The sequence below is a fragment of the Carassius gibelio genome, chromosome A9, assembly GCF_023724105.1.
Source record: "Carassius gibelio isolate Cgi1373 ecotype wild population from Czech Republic chromosome A9, carGib1.2-hapl.c, whole genome shotgun sequence".
Lineage (NCBI taxonomy): Eukaryota > Metazoa > Chordata > Actinopteri > Cypriniformes > Cyprinidae > Carassius > Carassius gibelio.
Genome location: NC_068379.1, coordinates 23,243,521 through 23,261,682, shown reverse-complemented (window position 1 = coordinate 23,261,682; position 18,162 = coordinate 23,243,521). Strand labels below are relative to the sequence as shown.

At 37.2% G+C, this 18,162-nt stretch overlaps 2 protein-coding genes across 5 annotated transcripts in view; one reads left to right on the top strand and one right to left on the bottom strand.

The window, feature by feature from the left end:
- LOC128020006 (semaphorin-5B) overlaps positions 1-10,698 on the top strand; it is a 137,432-nt gene extending 126,734 nt beyond the window's left edge. For 2 of the 4 annotated variants that reach the window (XM_052606496.1, XM_052606497.1), the window contains one exon: positions 1,176-3,239. In XM_052606496.1, the coding sequence (XP_052462456.1) occupies positions 1,176-1,343 (168 nt within the window). In that variant the 3' untranslated portion in view covers positions 1,344-3,239. Of the gene's footprint in view, positions 1-1,175; positions 3,241-10,260 lie in introns of those variants that run through there. The other 2 variants (XM_052606498.1, XM_052606499.1) reach the window with 2 other exon arrangements.
- Positions 10,699-11,923: 1,225 nt separating this feature from the next.
- The window catches only part of LOC128020004 (solute carrier family 49 member 4-like), a 34,551-nt gene continuing 28,312 nt past the window's right edge, over positions 11,924-18,162 (bottom strand). Inside the window, exon 9 of the mRNA XM_052606495.1 lies at positions 11,924-13,716. Within this exon, the coding sequence (XP_052462455.1) occupies positions 13,601-13,716 (116 nt within the window). The 3' untranslated portion in view covers positions 11,924-13,600. The remainder of the gene's footprint in view (positions 13,717-18,162) is intronic.

The window sequence follows — 18,162 nt, the reverse complement described above, 5'->3', positions numbered from 1 at the left end:
ACCACAGTTAAACTATGGTTAGGGTAGCTAAACCATAGTTAATTTGTAGTTAACATGGTTTAACTGCATGAACCATTTTTGTGTGCGTGTTATATGTTGCCACTTTCCATATGGTTTTTGGTGTGTAACGAGTGAATCTTAGCATGTTGTTAGGATCTTCATCAGTGATTTTATAATGTTTATGTGTGGTTCCTAGGCTGTTATTTGAGTTTTTTTTTTTTTTTTACATATTTCTATGTAAATTGGTGTTCTGTGAGGTTTTTACATGATGCTACTGTATGTGTTTTTTTATGTTGCTGTTGTTGGTGTTCTTTAGCGTGTTACCTTGCTTGGGTGGTTTGTATGGATTTTAACATGTTGCTATTTAGTTGCTGGAATGTTCTAAGCATGTTTTTAGAATGTTCTAAGCATGTTTACAGCATGTTTTTAGTATGTTTTTCAGAGATTTTTTACATCTTGCTAGAGTGTTGTTGTTTTGATGTTGCTATGCAATTGCTGCGGTGTTTTAAGTGGTTTTAAGGGGTGCATGATAAATATCGGCCGATAATTAATGCGCATCTCGCGCAGCTTGTCAGTTAACAACGGCTCTGTGTAGTAACAGCTGGTCTATGTGAAATCACTCACCTGATGGAATTTACCGCTGATTAGAGAACCGGCTTTACTTATGAGATGCACATTAATTATCGGCCGATATTTATCGTGCACCCCTAGTTTTAACATGTGGCTGTGTGGTTTCTCCAGTATTTTGAGTGATTTTTAGCATCCTGCCATGCATGTTGTTCAAATCGAAAGACCCCATTCAAAGGTCTATGATATTCTGGTCCTGAGATGTGGCTCAGTTCTGTCCTTCGTTTTAAGACTATGGGATCTACAAACTCTTGCCATTGGTTGAGACAATATTTGAGCTGCTCAAACATGCTAATGGTGCAGATATTACACCCTGTACCTTTAAGGAACCAGCTAGATAAGAGATTACATGTGTTAAGCTGAACTGTTTCCTGAAGGCGTAAGATGTCGCTGTGTGCTTTTAACATTCTCATATTCTGTTCTTTTAGTTCTCATTGTCACAAGAGGTTTGCAGACTGTGAGATCAGTGGTGTTTCATCTCAGAGATTGATGGATAGTTCTTTGCCTCTCAGCTCATCGAACACTGCTTTATTTGTTTTTGTCCACAGACTCTGAATAAGAACAATTTGCTGCCAGATGAGAGAACCAACTACTTCCCTTCACCGCTTCAGCAGACGAACGTGTACACCACCACGTACTACCCTGCAGCGCTGGGCAAATATGACTACCGGCCAGACTCCTCACCGTCTCCTTGCAGAACCTATAACCACAGCTGAGACACGTGTCCCATCCATAGCTTTATCACCATGGTGACAAGGCCGCCTGGATTTCCCTAAAACCCTCCAACATTGTTCCAACATTCCAGCTGATTTTTCCCCTAAGATCTCGCCCCTGAGGGCCACGTCACCTAATGGTACCTAATGGTCATGCCTTACGGTGTCCAATGGGGGGAAAGTCCAGTGATTCAAACAGCACTTTTTAAAGATTGTGTAGCTACACTGACTTTGATAAACTGATGTCTTGATTGATCGCTGCAGAACTCCGAAGCTCACAAGGTGGGAAGACAAAATTACGCTGGCATCCCGTACCACTCCAACAATATCCTTTACAGGAAATGCAATCTGCCACACTGTTGCAGTTCCTTTTGAAACTACAGAAGAAGAATAGACGGACACCAGACAAAAGAGAGAAATCAATGGTGACATTATTAGGTTTGGTCATAATGGCAGAATTGTGTTACCTTTGGATGTAAATGTAAGGCTGTCCCACGGGCTTACAACCTTTGAGGGGCACATCTCTGACAAAAGAGGATGGGTTGCAGGATCAATGCATCTCCTGGGTGAATCGGAACCAAGCTGCAGAAAAAAGAACATCTTAAAATAGGATGCTATTCAGAACGGACTCTTATCGGAACTGAAACATAGATTTTCAGCACATTAAAAGGCCAGAGGAATACGTCATTATTTCCCTGAAAAGTCAAAATGTCTTTTTTACTTGCGAATGCATGGGAATCAAGGAATATTGCACCAACATGGAATATGCTTAGGTCTGAAGCAAACATGCTCTACTCTGTTACTGTAAGTCCCAGTGGTCATATTAAATATGACTGGGTTCAAGCTGAGATGGACTATATTTTATTATGAAAAAATTTAGAAAATATTGATAGCTTGGCACTTGTTTTATACGGTTATTTTAAAAAAGGGAATTATTCAGCAGTTGTAGGATAGATGGACAATAGAGTTTATTTAAGATATGAGTACAAACAAAAACTGAACATTTCATATATTATTTTTTATTATTCTTTCCAGATGGTATATTCTTAACCATCATCACATTCATCAGAGATATGAGCGAATGCGTACACCATTATATGAGCATCATATATTCATAAAATTGCCCAGAGTGTCAACTCATGCAGATATGATCAATGGATCACTGTCTTTGTCACATCGAACAATATAATATAAATGAATCTTTGTGCAGCACTATGTGCTCAACTCAGATTTTATTTTGCCCGTGTGTAGACATGCTTCCCAGTGACATCACGCCACATTCCAGATGCAACTCTCCAGTTATCTATAAAAGCGATTTCAAGAACGGCAACTCTCATTTGTATTTAGTATTTATGGTATGCTCGGTTTCTAAAGGGCATTGAAAACTAAACTAAGCTATTTTATCATGCTCGTCTAATGAATGCTAAGCCAGCCATGCTTTCAGCTAAGCATGAGTCCTTGGGTTGTAAATAAGTGACGTCCCACAGCGGAAAAAGTAATGCCACACAAAGGTTAGCATAATGTATATGTATATTGTAAAGCTAACAGTTTTGTAAACGCCTTATATTGTAAAATAATATGTTCAGCAGCTGTGTAAATATACCAACCGTAGAGATTGTGTGGGGATGGAGCCTGTCAGTGACAAGAGTATGACTGCAATAGAGAGACCATCTGATGGACCAACACTGATCGATAACATCAAAGATTATTCATTAAAGTACAAAATTCATATGAATTGATTTTTGCCGTCCACAAAATGAACATGAATTAAGTTCAATATCACATTCAAATACAGTCTTAAATTGTTTTAAATCCGTTTGATTCTGTTTAAGATATTTAATGGGGATTGTTTTGTTCCTATTTTCCATCAACATTTTTATATATATTTTATTTATATATATTTATATACGTTTCTGGACTTTGGATTTATATATATATATATATATATATATATATATATATATATATATATATATATATATATATATATATATATATATATATATATATAAATCTAAAGTCCAGAAACGAATATATATATATATATATATATATATATATATATATATATATATATATATATATATTTAACAATTTATATTATCAACATAATTTGAGTGTAATGTTTAATAAAAAAAAATATTCTACATTTTTTTTATCTGAAAATGTTATTTCCATATTTACCTGAAGTAAGTCCCAGATTTTAATTATATGTATATTGCAATCTTAAAGATATGCTTGTGTACCAGGCCTTTAAATTGAAAACAACAATCTACAGAGTCCAAAAATCTGAGAGTATTACTGAAAATGTTCCTAATTTGCATTTCATTAATTACATTTTCATTACACACACACATATAAATATATATTCAGAAAGTTTTTTTTTGTGAAAATTATAATTGTTATAAATTATATATAATTATAATCATAATTTGAGTGAAAATTGCAGTAGAAATGTTTCACTTATTTTTATTGAAAAATGTTATATCCGATTTTACCTGAACTAACTCCCAGATTTTAAATGTCCTTTAAAAGGCATATGGATTCCACTGAAAAGAAATGAAGAATAAGCAAAACTCTCAGCTCCTAGTTAAAAGGTCAAACTAAATCCCCAAATTCACTCTCGTGTGCCTGCCCAGATAATAAAGGTTGGTCAACTGCGGCTGCTCTAAGTCGGGTTTGAACACACATAAAGCCGGACGACGCAATGAGGCGCTCCATCCCTGCAAGGCTTGGTGCTCTTCTATGCAACTGACCTGGTGGTTTGATATGCGATGTAGACTGTAATCACTGCCTTTTAGACACTGTGAATTTTTGGTACTCTATATTTTTGTATATTGTACATTGTAAAAGATAATAAACCTTGATGCCAACTTAGTCTAACTTGAGCGGTTTCGTCCTTTCTCAACTACTCCCACACTACATCAATCTAGGTCACCCTGCTGTCTCCCGCAGAGTGAAAGGTAAGCGTTTTCAAATTGTCATGTTTTTCAGTCCAATGTCAGGTTGGTTATTATACACTCCCATTTGTATGTGGAGGGATTTGTTTGGCAGGCTGAGGGAAATTGGACCTAAATGCTGACAACACGCACACCCCATTTTCCCTTCACACAATCCCTCCTCAGACAGAAAAATGGCTGTTGGTCTTTGACATGATACAGTGTTTGCCCTTGTCACTCAAGACCTGATGGCATAAATATTGAAGTTGGCATCGCTATACAAGATTTACCCAGTGAGCATGAGAAGTTTATTCACTGCAAGTCTCAGTCATTTTGAAAAAAGGCAGTCTAGAGTCGATAAGAACTGGCTTTGAAAAGTCTTTTATTAAATGGGTGTTTATATGATCAATAATTTTAACGTATTGCATTTGCTCCATTCAGTCAAACGAATTGTTCACCTAAAAACAAAAATTCTGTCATTTTTCTATTCACCCTCATGTTGTTTCAAACCTGACTTACTTTCTTCTCTGGAACACAAAAGAAGTAGCAGTATTTTAATTACAGTACATGCTGCTCTTGTCCATGCAGTTACAATAAACCAGAGCTTTGAATTTGCTTAAAAGATGCTTAAAAAAAGAAAAAAAGAAAATGTAGTCCATCCGACTAATGTGCTATATTCCTAGCCTTTTTGTAAGCGAATCAAATTTAAGCAGTAACACTTTTATGATGCTTTTGCATCGTTTCTGAAGTTTGAAAGCTCCATTTCCCATTTGGTCGAGTGACCAATTCCAGTCCATTTCTGGCTAAGAAATATCCATTAAGAAGTTTTGCATTCATGTTTTGAATGACATTAGTGTGTGTAAATGGTGACAGCATTCAGCTTTGGGTGAACTATTTGTGTTCTGAGAGACTGAGATGTTTTTCCAAACTCAGAGTGAATGATAGCATCTTCCCGTAATAAACAATAGACAAACCTACTGTTCCTCTGCATAAAACCCAAACTTATCTCAATCTACCCCTCTGAGTCCAGCAGGGCAATGCTTTGAGATGGAGGGTGAAGGCCAGACCCTGTTGTGCTTCAGCGCAGCACTGCAGTCATTTCAAAGTGGGTTTTATTGACGAGCACAAGGGTCCATCCATCACCTGCTATCTGCTGACAGACTGGCACTGACAGATGACCACCGCTGTCCTCCCCTGAGTGGCCCGCTGGCGTTATGCCAGGAAAGCACCGTATGCTGACGGTAGAGGCTGAATCTGCGGCCCATCAGGGAAGAGCAGTGGCAAGGAGTGAGACAGATGCTTTTGTGGGTGGTTCTGCAAACCTCATGGAATCAATTTGTGCTGCTGTCAGCACAGAGTCTGGGACTGCAGAGTAATGCATCTCCACCAGCACTAGACTCGAACTTCCTCAACACATCGGTATGAAGGGTAATCCTCTCCTGTAGTCTCACATGGAGTCTGAAAGTTGATTACAAATCCATTGTAATTCATGGTTATACCACCTTGATTTCATGGCCCACAAAAATGATCAAAATTAATTTAAATTAGAAATGTAAGAACTTTAGGAAACAATAAAGTAAAGGTTTAGCCATGTAATTTCTTATTTTATTTTTAATAAATTAGAGAATATATATACAGCTTAGCTGACACCCTGGCAGAACACTGCAGAATGCATTTGCATAGATTTGTTGAGTCTATTTGATAATGCATTTATTGGACTAGAAAAAATTGGAGTTAATCAGTCAGGTGAAATCAGTAATCAGATTAGGCTACTTAATCCAGAAATTGGTTTGCATCTGGACTCACATCTATGCCCTGCAGTTATTCTCACTGTATAACCAATGATCTCTATGAAAAACGCAGCGGGGCACGTCATATAAACATCATTCTTTCATGATGTTTGAGAATAACGCTGAAATATTTTTGGTGTTTGTGCTCCACAGGGAGACCGGGAGAGACTGTTTGCATGCTTACAAGATGAACAAACCAGACAGTTTGAGTGGGTTTCAGAACCATAAACAGCTCCTTTACGCACAGAATATTGCTTTATTTTCTGAGGAAAAGAGTCACTCTGTGCTGTGAAATAACAGATGCTTTGAAATGATTGAGATCATCCGCAACCAGATGTCATTGATTGGATCACTTCTGTAAAGCTAGAAGAACCAACAAACCTGTCATATTTCATACTGACATTGAAAGAATAAAAGGTTCTTAAAAAATTATAGGATCTCATTATAGGATTTCACTTTTTATATTCTTTTGAAAATTAGTTTTTTTTAAATCTTATAAAAAAAAAAATGAATAAGTAAATTAATGCAAATGGATGATTTCAAAAACATACAAAATCGATTAACAACCTCGGACCTCACAACGGGTGGATTTTCCTAAAATTAATTTGACGTTGTAGGAATCCATGTGAGGATTTTACACAACTTTAGGGGGTATTTACACAACATAGTTTTCAACTAAAAACAGAAAACATTTTATGCGTTTTGGGGGCATTTTTGAAAACGTGTTTTTGATATTTTTGCCGTGTAAATACAAAAATTTTAATTTGTGAAAACAGTAACATCTTGTGCGAGCATATTACTTGTGTATGCAGAGACTTTTCTGCACCGTTCTATTTCTTTATGCTTTATTAAAAGCAAGTTCTTGGAACTAGCCTAACAATTTTGTACATTTTTTTGAATAGTGAGCACAGATGAGTCATGCATTACGATGAAATTGTGAAGAAAACTCTTTTCCAAAGTCAAACACAAGGATCACCTCATCCAGTGTTCACAGCTCTCTGCTCCTTCTGACTTCTCTCAAAGTCATTAATGACCGAGCAGTGTTTACCTTTTCTTGGATGTGACATTAAAGAATGGGTGGGTGGCAATAATTGGTCAGTGATAAAGGGTCCCTTTGCCTCCAGAGTTTTCATATTAATGAAAGCAGGAGCAGACCAAATGATGTTAAATTACTTCACTAAGCCAATACGGTTTGGAGCTAAGCTTCTAATATATATTCTGCACAGAGAAAATGAATAGAACAAAAATCTGGGAAAAAAATCATTAGTTTGACCGTTATTTGGTTGGTATTATTCCTCAGGTTATTTGGGCATTTATCGAACAAAACTTAACTCTTTTATTTAATCTACTGCCTGATTTCATAAAAGCTGAATCTTCCACCAAACTAAACAATAAAGTAAACTACAATATCGACTGAAATATATCTCTGGCACAAATCCTGAAGAAAAACATTTTCAACATGACTATATAGAAAAGTGTACCAATGTCATTTGAAAGCAAAAACCTAATCCAGACGTTAGTTAATAATAGAGATAGATAACAATGCCAGTCACTTTTAGTATCTTCACTAAATGAAGCAATGTTTTTATACAAGCACTTTCAGAAAATATGCTGCCACTTTCACGCATATAGGATGCTGTGCTATAACATGAATTTAGTCATGTTTGAAAGGGTTGCACATAAATCTCTAAACATGCAATTTAAATAATGTACAAAAAAAGAAAAGAAAAAAGAAACATTTTTAATCTCTCTATTCAGACACTAAAACCACCCATTGGTTCTCATTTGCTGTTGAAGCAGTGTTGCGATCTGGCCTGGTCATTTTGATTAACGAGCTACATGATTAATTATTAATTAGCAGCTCAGAGGTGCTCCATCCTGACAGGTGAGCACCTGCGGCAGCTGTTGTGGCAGCACTGCTATGCAATTCAGCCCCTACTTGCTGCAAGGACAGGTTAACGGAGCTACTGACCTCTGACATCGGCAGTTTCCATTCACCGAAATCATAACTCCTGACCTCTCTGGCTCCATCGAGTCTATGAAACGGCACAAATAGTCTTTCTGTTAGCTGCTCTCTCATGTTTATAAGCAAACAAAACAATAATCCAGATATCACCCTTTATTACAGACATAGATTAGTGTGTGCATTTATCAGCTTTGCGCTACCTGTTGAACTACTAGAACATAGAATGGGGTTGGATAAAATAATGCAAACTCCCATTATTAAAAGGGCTAATATCATTTGTGTAGGCTACAGTGAGTAACCTGCTGCGATGATCTTTTATTTATTTTTCCATTGTCTATATTTTGTGGACAGCTGGAGCATCAAGATGAACTTCAACATCTGCCCTTGCCAGACAAATCATCTGAATGAATATTATAAAACCACTGGGACCAGTTTTGGAGAGAAGAGTGAGAAACCCCCTTCTAACATCTCTGAAGCAACTGACGGACTGCATTCTACTGGGGACTATGCACAAGTTGTATGAATCTATTCTAAGAAGCTAAGAAGCTATATTAAAGCTAAATGGTGGTGAAATACCTAAATAAAGAAATATTGCCTATTTCCCAGGTCTTCACATTATTTCGTCCAACCCCTGTATAACGGTCTTAAAACAACACGTATTTAGTTTGTGATTGTACCCCAGCTTCCTTCATCAGCAGAGCATGGCTGTTGGAGCAGAGGTGTTGTGGGATTAAAATGAGATGAGTGCCTGATCAAAGAGTCCCGTCACTCTCCTGACTGCTGCGTTTCCGCTTGCCTGGATCTCTTAATTGCTTGAAATCTCAAGACATGCTGCTTTGGTTTAGCCACGTCTCCGCACATTAGAGCCGCACAACTGAATCCAAACATGCCGTCTGCTCGTTCCATCTTCCGTCTGTTCTTGGAACGAAAGCGACTCACCTTGATGAGATTCAGCCAAGTAGAGCCCCCTACCAAACATGCTCACTGATTATCATCAAGCTCCATTATGTTTAGTTGGACTTTGGTATTGATTTGCTCAAAGTGTGGGTTCCATGCCTATCTTCTTATTCAGCAGGCTATCACAGTCAGGGCTGGAGCGAGACGGCTGCTGAAGCCTCTGTGACCATGTTGCGCACATCCCTGCCAGCCATCTGGTGCTTACTGCAATCATGTATCCTTTAGGAAACTGCAATGCACAGAGACAGCTTACATTAGTCAACATTTGAAGTGGATCAAAACCGTTCATCAAAGTTGTCATAAAACCTTAAACCAAAATGCGTTCTTGTCTTAGGACAACTTTGATGAACTTTTTTGATCCTCTACAAATGTTGACTACTGTATACATCTCTACAGCTTGAGCACTAAAAATGGCCAGATTAAAAAAAGCCAAGATATTTATTTTCAATTTTTTTTAAGCATGAACATGAATCTTACCTTTCTATCATCTTAAATTGTTAAATCAAACAAGCAGACATAAAAAAAAAAAAAAACTATAATAAACAATTAGACATTTTTCTTTTTTACTAAAATTCCAATGTAAAAAATGCTAAACCTAAAGCAAATTAAAAGAGTATTAAATATAGTATATAAATGCTAAAATTACACTGCTTAAGATGACGTCAGTTGCAATTTTATTTGAAAGATGTGGAACTAGGCGATATTGTATTTCATTTAAATAACAATAATAAAAATTACAATATATTATATATCTGAAAAAAATTATTTCACTTTTTTTATTGGCATGTCTTAACAAAAGATTTTATTTTATAAGCTTGCAAGCTAACAGGCTAGTGGTATGTTAAGCTATAAACTGAGCAGTGAAAGAATAAGAAATGTTTAATTTCACAATCAAATCTATAGCTATTCAAATTATAATTAACTAAAAATTTGTGCAAAAGGTTCATACACCAGGTTCAGTTTTATGAAGCGTTATCATGCTGTTCCAGTGAGCTCTATAACATAAATAATATATAATGTCAACATTTAACCTTGTTTATAATATATATATATATATATACAATTATTTTTGTGAAGTGGCAAGAACCACTTGTCTTTTTAATTTGTTTAAATTTATTATTTTTTGCTAAATATAAGAATCTTACAGTTTCTGCAAGGGTGTGTAAACTTATGAGGACACCTGTAACTGGTGAAACCACACACAACCATCCATGTTTTCTATATATTTGTATTTTTTATAAGACAAAGGTTCTGTTCATCTGTTGCAGAAGTAGTCCGCTGGGAAACATCTTACTGGAAACATGAAAAGGGCATACAGAGCATGTGAGGACTGAAAACTGCAACAGAAAACCAATCAGTGGCTATAAAAGTGTCACCTAGACTGACAATGAGCTCTGTTTACTACAGATCCTGCGTTACATGCTCAAGAACAGGAACTATGGCAGAACAGAGCCCATGGACGGGGAACAAAGCCAAAATGGATTTTATGAAATTACTTGTCACTGAATGAAAACACCTGTTTAAGACAATCTTCTCCCAGGATGCCTGTTGCTTCTGTTGTCAACACTGACAAGTAACACTTGAATCTGAGGCTTTTTTACGTGCTGAAAAGTTGACGTGACAAGTTTAAATGATTTTTTTTTTATTCAGCTATGGTGGGACGAAGAAATGGATCAATGTTCTGTCAATGCTCTGACAGCAGTACTTTGAAAGGAGAAAAAGTGAGTTTTTTTTTTTTTTTTTGTAAAGGGAATTACAAAATAAAAAATAAAAAAAATACTGAAAACATGGTCACAGTTTTTGATTCCCTGGGAACTGTTAATCCAAAACCATTAGACTGATATTTAACGCAAAAAGATTTTTAACATTCTATTTAACATTCACATAACTACAAGTTGTTGTTAGTTTCAATAAAAACCTAACAACACAGTGAAAGTTTAGGAGATGAGTGGCTTATTCACTCTGTGGAGACAGAATAAAGAATATATACACAAAGTACAAAGTGAAGTCTAATTTTCAATAAATGCATTATACAAATTGCACTTTTATTACCCTAGATTATATACACATACATATATATATATATATATATATATATTTTTATAAATAACTGTAAAGATTTGTGCATGTGCAACGATGTAGAAATGACACAATGGGACGAGCCTATATTGTTGTTATAATGTTGTTATAAGCATCATCGCACAAAGCTTTATGCATTTGTTGTCTGCCAATTAGGACCGAAAAGAGATACATATTAAGTCTGCTTGATTAAAACAAAAAATGGCAGAATGTTTAGTATGCAAAAACAATGGGAAACACTGTATATTTGTGCAGTGTGTACATGTGAAAAGAATACATATGATTTTGAAGCTTGTGACACATAAAAGTACCCATCACCCCGATCACTTTATTTAGCGTTCAGATCCATCAGTTGGAATGATTTCATTCTGATTGAAAATGTGTAAACATGTGTGTCTAATGACAAGATTCACAGATAAAATCCAAGAAATCTATGAGAACAATAATCTATAGGCTTGCATGTAAACCCCAGTTATTTTGGCTGGTGTACCACACAATATGTTAACAGCTCCTGAGTACACATACTGTCCGTGGACGCCCACTCTCAATCCTGATGTCATCTATGACCTCATGCTCTGAAGGGTGTGGGGCATCACAGAGCATGTGCAAACCCATCACACACACGATAACACATTTAGTGGAAAAGTTGTTTTCTTGAAGGTCAGGCACATGTTTTCTAAAGGCTGTTTCACGCCATGCCAACGCTTCAATCAATCAGTGTAGCTTTTTAAGCTGGCTTTGTACACTGCTTATCCAATCATATTTCAGATTCAAAACTCTTATTTTCATGGGTTCTCTTTACACACTTCAAGCCAGGTCAACATATTGATGCCAGAGAGGAGAAAAAGACAATAACTTTTTAAAAACATCTTTTTAATAAGGTGCTAAAAATCGGACATGTTTCTGCACATGAACAGGGGCACGTACGCCTCTCCAGTGCCACTTATGATTAACACTACAGTGACAGAACAGAGCACCGACTGCATCACAGTGAAGAGGAGGACAGAACAAAGGTCACTGTTAATTAAGGCAACATTAAAAACAGGTCAAATAGAGAACTGTTCTGTACAAAGAAAAAGTGATTCACATGCAGGCTTTTACAAGAGAAGAACAGAACCGTGTGTGTGTCCAGAGTTCTCGGTTGGAAAGCTATAGAAACATGTGATTCAGTGTGTCTGTAAAACACTTTTCTGTTCCACTGATAACCGTCGATCAGCAGACAAAGAGCCATTAAAGTCTCAAGCCACCAAATTTCACCTTTCACAGCAAAGTGAAAGTGGCAAAGCAGTCCAGATTCAGATGGGCTCGATTTATGGTAATGCTGAAAATGCAGGAAAGAACAGCCCAGCGTGTGCATGGGTCATACAACAGGCTGTATTTAAAAATTTGAGAGGGAGCATTGCACTTGTTTTTGTATTAGGTTACGAATCATGACAGGCTACAGAACACGGCTATTATTGCTGGTGATTAGTGTTGTACTGTTCCAGAAGTTCATAATGCCATGTTTAAATGCTCTTTCTCCAACAGTCCTCAGACATAAAAACCATTAACAATCCCTTAGTGTATTAATCACTAAAATGAGTTAATAAACTGCATTTAAATGCATGATCAATTGCATAAAATTCTAAAAGGCTTGTGCAACACACACCCACTGTGCGCATGCTACAGCTATAAACCAAGCCGTCACATGAGAATGGGATGAACACAAATGGCTACCTAAACATGAATAATACAGATCCCTCATCACAGAAACTGTGACCTCAGATGTAACATGATCAAGAATCGGACTAATGGCTGCAAGGATTGCATTATCCTTTGCATAATATGGGCTGAAACAGAAAACAAGAAGACTGGAGGACCACAGCGTCTGCCACATATAGACAGTCCCATCAAAGGTCAATTAAAGCTCAGATCCCACAGGCTATATACAAGTGACACTACAGCTCTAAGAGGTCCCAGGTCCACAGACGTTCATAGCTCCCGCCAGGCGGCTAATTGAGCTTGTCTAGAATTATCCATTACACTCCTATTAGATGTGGTGAGAGCACTAGAGGAGTCATCACCATGGGGCACTGCCAAAATCCGTGAGTAGATCCACTCGTGTCTGTGCCTCTCTACACAATAAAAGTCCATTTCATTGTGGCAGTATGTAAACGCAGAATTTCCATTAATCGTTTTTGTTTTTTAAATAATAAAAATATTTTTAAAAGTCTAATAAATTGTAAAAAAAGGGATGCATCCAGGAGGCAAAATGTCAAGTAGAAAAGTCAATATCTACACTTCTTTCCTCCTTAGTCAGGTCTCAGTTCCCGCTGTTAGGTATGATGCTAACACAATGCACTGCCATCACTGATGGTCATAAATTTCACAATTACCACATTTAAAAAAAAAAAAAAAAAACAAACAAACCAAAAAAATACTGATCCATAAAAGTGAGCAGCATGCTGTGTGCTCTTTCTCCAAACTCTGCTGGAATACAACGTCCATGAAAAGGCTTCTTCTGCTAAAAAAAAAGCTCACGCTGTGTGCTTAGACAGAGACAAAGACATCCAAATAGAGGCGGTCGTATGATTCCCTGAAGAAGAGGAGGAGCAGGAGACTGAAGATGCAGGAGCCTGTCAGACACCAGTTCAACCAGGACAGCTCTGAAAAACAAAAGAGCAAGGTTGATTAAGGTCAGGGATGCCAGCTTTTAGAGCACCAGATGCCATGGACAGTTCTTTAATGCATGAAAGAAGACATGTGTTTATCATATTATTATAAATAACTCTAGTCCATACATTAATTTTTTTCTGTATGGTTGAAGGTTCATGCATTTAATCAATATGTTAATCAATACAAAAAATATAAAAGTTTAAATGTAGAATGTAGAAAATGTGGTCCTCCCAGCCCACATTTCAGCATTCACTAAAAACATCCAACATATCTGCTAATGTTGTATGCATCTTTCTTTCTTTTGATTTTGATTTTTGTAAGTATCAGGCAAAAACGTATTTTATCAATCGATTTTACTATTAAAAAAAAACAACAAGGTTGACTGAATGTTGACATTTAGAGCAACGGACACCATGTACAACAATGAAAAATAGAACAGGCATGTGCTCATTATATTTTGATTGAAACAAAAACAAAACAAATAAAAATAGCTATTAAGATACTGTTTTAGCAGTCAATTCTTCTTCAATTCACTTGACTAAATGCAGCTGGCACTTCAGACCAAACCATATACAAGTTCACTCTCCAATAACCAACGGCAAATACACTAGAGAAACAATATAATTATCTGAAAAACTTTCTAGAGTGTGTGAGAAAATAAAAGAGTCACTGTTTCCCATAGCTGCTGTATTGCTTTCATTGGGCAGTTAAAGATACGAGAGGGTTTACTTTAAGGTTAAAGGTTAAACCAGCAATAGAATCATTTCACAAGCACTGCACCTGAATACTAAGATTTCCTCTAAAAGATGACACTGAAACAGCATGCGAGAGCTGTGCAAGCACATTCAGAGTTGACATATAAAGCAGCGATTCAATGCATGAAAGCCCCACACCAGCTGCTGTGGCTCTAATAGAGCGCCGGGTTGAATATGACATAAACCAGGTCAAACACACAGACCCTTGAGTGCAACTTAATTAAATAGAGAAGTGGATTTCAATTTTGAGGTGTCCCGTATCCAGATAACAGGTTGATCAATTGCCCCTGAAGTGAGAGCTGCAATCGATGGCGGAAGGTGAAATGCATGCTGGGTCAGCTGCTGAGCCCATTTGGGCTAAATGATATGATTTAGCCATGCAGCACAATAAACACAAGCAGGTATGCTGGAGGATAGATCCATGTCGACTTGAGGAAATGGGAAGCGGGGATTCTTTCCAAAAGCCCCCTCATTAATCAAGCCTTCCTATCCCTTCAGCAGTGCTGGTATAGCGGCAGGTTAATAGAGCTGTGTTTATCTGACTATTATGTCTGTGCCGCATGCCCGCCACAGCCCCGTCATTTTAAAAGAGAGAGGTAGCATCAGCAGGCGGGACGTCTGCACCGAATGTTAATGAAGAGAATGGCTCCGCTCAGGTAATCCAATCAGATGCCCCCCAAAAATCTGTGAGATGTCAATAGTCACCCTTCCAGTGCTAATGGAACACAGTGGTCATCATCTCCGTGAGGCAGTGCCGCTTTGGAGAATACAAAAAAAAAGTTGGGTTCAAGGATTTGATTTCTCCCACCTTCTTTTGCAATAATGGGAGCACAGCAATTATATCCTGTCTGTCAGTTTACGCAGCAGTCAAACTGTTATGTCGTGTTTCCTTCCTCTTAATACCTGACGGCGGAATGCAGAGATGTTGTTATTTAAGGGTGCAATTTAGCCTGTCTCTTTTCTGTCACCGTCTCAGAGGCTGTGATGTGCTGAAAAGGCGACGGTGGAATGACAGCGTAACCAGGCCACTCACCGTGACACTCGCAATCTCTTACACGCGGAGCTTTGGGAAAAAAGTGAGAACGGGGGGGTGGTATGGGCTGCGAGGGAACATTGTCTCACATCGTGACCAAGCAGCCCAATGTCTTCGCAGACTTCCTGTCAGGCACGGTAAGCATCTGAGATGGTCCTCTTATTGCTGTAATTATTCTTAATCGGTACCCATTCAGCTGGCAGACTGATGGCATATTTCAGTTTGGTTTAATGTCTCCCTCCGGCCCCAAGCAGCATCGAGAGAGGCTGACTGACAGTTTTAGGCTCGGTTTTCTCCTTATAAGATTAAATCACACCTATATTTTGCACCTATGAGATTGATTTGCTTACCTGGTTTGGCCTGGCAAATAAAAAAGAAAAAGAAAGAAAGAAAATATATAGAAAACAAATAAACAGTTTATTAATATATATTATGGTTAATAATTTATATTATATAAATAACTAAAATTAATTAAAAAATTTTTTTTTTTATATATCTATTATAACACTCATTTTGTGACATTTTGCGACGCTCTCGCTCTGATCAGTGAAGTCTGTTGTGCTCTCAGTGCTCTGCTATACGGGAGCACGCGCTCTTCCGGCAGACGTGCCCTCAGGACCCATATAAGGAAATTCCGCTCCATCTAACGTCACACAGAGCCATACTCGAAAAAAACTTTCCGAAACTTGTGACAAACCGGAAGGAGTATTTTTGGAACAGAAATACTCTTTAAAACGTACAACTTAATTTTTGAAACTTTGTCCATGTTTAGCATGGGAATCCAGCTCTTTAACAGTGTAAAAAACTCAGTATGCATGAAATAGCATTTCACCCCCCCTTTAAATGCTACATGTGTATTTATTCATCCAGATATTTACAGCTTAAGAAATTATTATTTAATTACGATAACAAAAAAATTATTTATTTAAATTAATAATAATAAAAAAAAAAAAATATATATATATATATATATTTAACTGTGAGTGAGTATTTGATGATGACAAGGTCAAATGCACAGGAAATGAGCAGGTACAATTAATATGTATACAAAATATCCAATATAATATTGCTTGATAAACCATATGGTACCAATAGAAATATTTCATCCCTATAAAAAGTACTAACACACCGTGAAAAAAATAACACACCTCAGCTTTAACTTAAAAAGGTTAAGCATGGTGTGAAAAGCTAGTAAACCTGATTTTGCTGAAGGCTCACCTTCACATACAATTGAACAAAGTTCAAGTTCAAATGCTGCAAAGAACGGTTTAGAGCAGGAAGTGCACACTCTGGGTAAGGTTACTGGACCCTTAATTTTATTATTGGCGTTTGACATAAGGGCCACCCTCATGTCCTTTAATAAAAACGCTGAATGTTCAATCTTTACCAGCTATTCACAGCTTTCAGATTAAGGGTGAATAAACCAACCTTGTCAATTTAAATGACCAGCTGGGAAGGACAGCAACGGTAACTCAGTGAAGCACATCCCTTTCACTTCATTTTAAAGTGAATACAAAGAATGTGTAAGACATTTGTGAATGTATCATTGGTCAAAGGCACTTTCGATTCCTGAAAGCACATCAATTCAACCTTGGTTGGCTGAAAAAAAAAAAAAAAAGGAGAGCATCTGGAAAATAAAAGAACATCTTCGAAGCAGGCCAATCTAGGTGAGGCGGGCAATTTTCAATGCACACTGAAAACCCAATCTACACCATAGTACAGATCTATATTAACAATAGAATAGAAAGAAACAAGGTAATTACAAGAGAGTAAACAACAGAACTGGGCCTCAATCAGGATTCAAGAGTCTTCTAACAAAATGAGAGGAGGACAAAACAATGTGTCATATGAACCGCTCAAAAGTTTGTGGGGAGTATAAGTCGCATCAGTCCAAATATACGTCATGACGAGGAAAAACATATAAGTCGCACTGGACTATAAGTCGCATTTATTTAGAACCAAGAACAAAGAGAACACATTACCATCTCCAGCCTTGAGAGGGCGCTCTATGTCTTCAGTGTAGACTACAGGAACACTGAGCAGCATATAGCGCCCTCTAGTGGCTGGAGATGGTAATGCGTTCTCTTGGTTCATGTCTCTTGGTTCATGTCTCTTGGTTCATGTCAAATTAATTTTGATAAATAAGTCGCACCTCCCTATAAGTCGCAGGACCAGCCAAACTATTAAAAAACGTGTGACTTATAGTCCGGAAAATACGGTAGTTTAGAAAAGAACATTGAATCTGATTAGATCATTAGTAAAACAATGCAGCTCCTGAAAACAGTCCCCAGCAACTCTGCTATTGCTGCAACTGCACAAACTAGCAGGGGACTATATTCAAGCACTGCGTGGCATGGCAGCAAAGTTTCTTGATTGTGAAAGTATGCTTCAGTTTTACATAATCTGTGCCTTTGCCTAGAACTGATTGCACCGGTGGTTTCACTAGATAGCAACACACACTCCTTCCAAGAACTAGCCTATGAAGATGGAAAAGGTCAATGAAAACAGCAGAATGGGAAGAAAATAAACAACATCAATGGCTGTACAAGTGTTAATTTCCCAAGGTGTCAAATTTTAAGTGGAACTGCACCTTTAAGAGGAAGATTTTGTGCAGTTTAGTTAACAGAGAGCTTATTATGTCGAAAAAG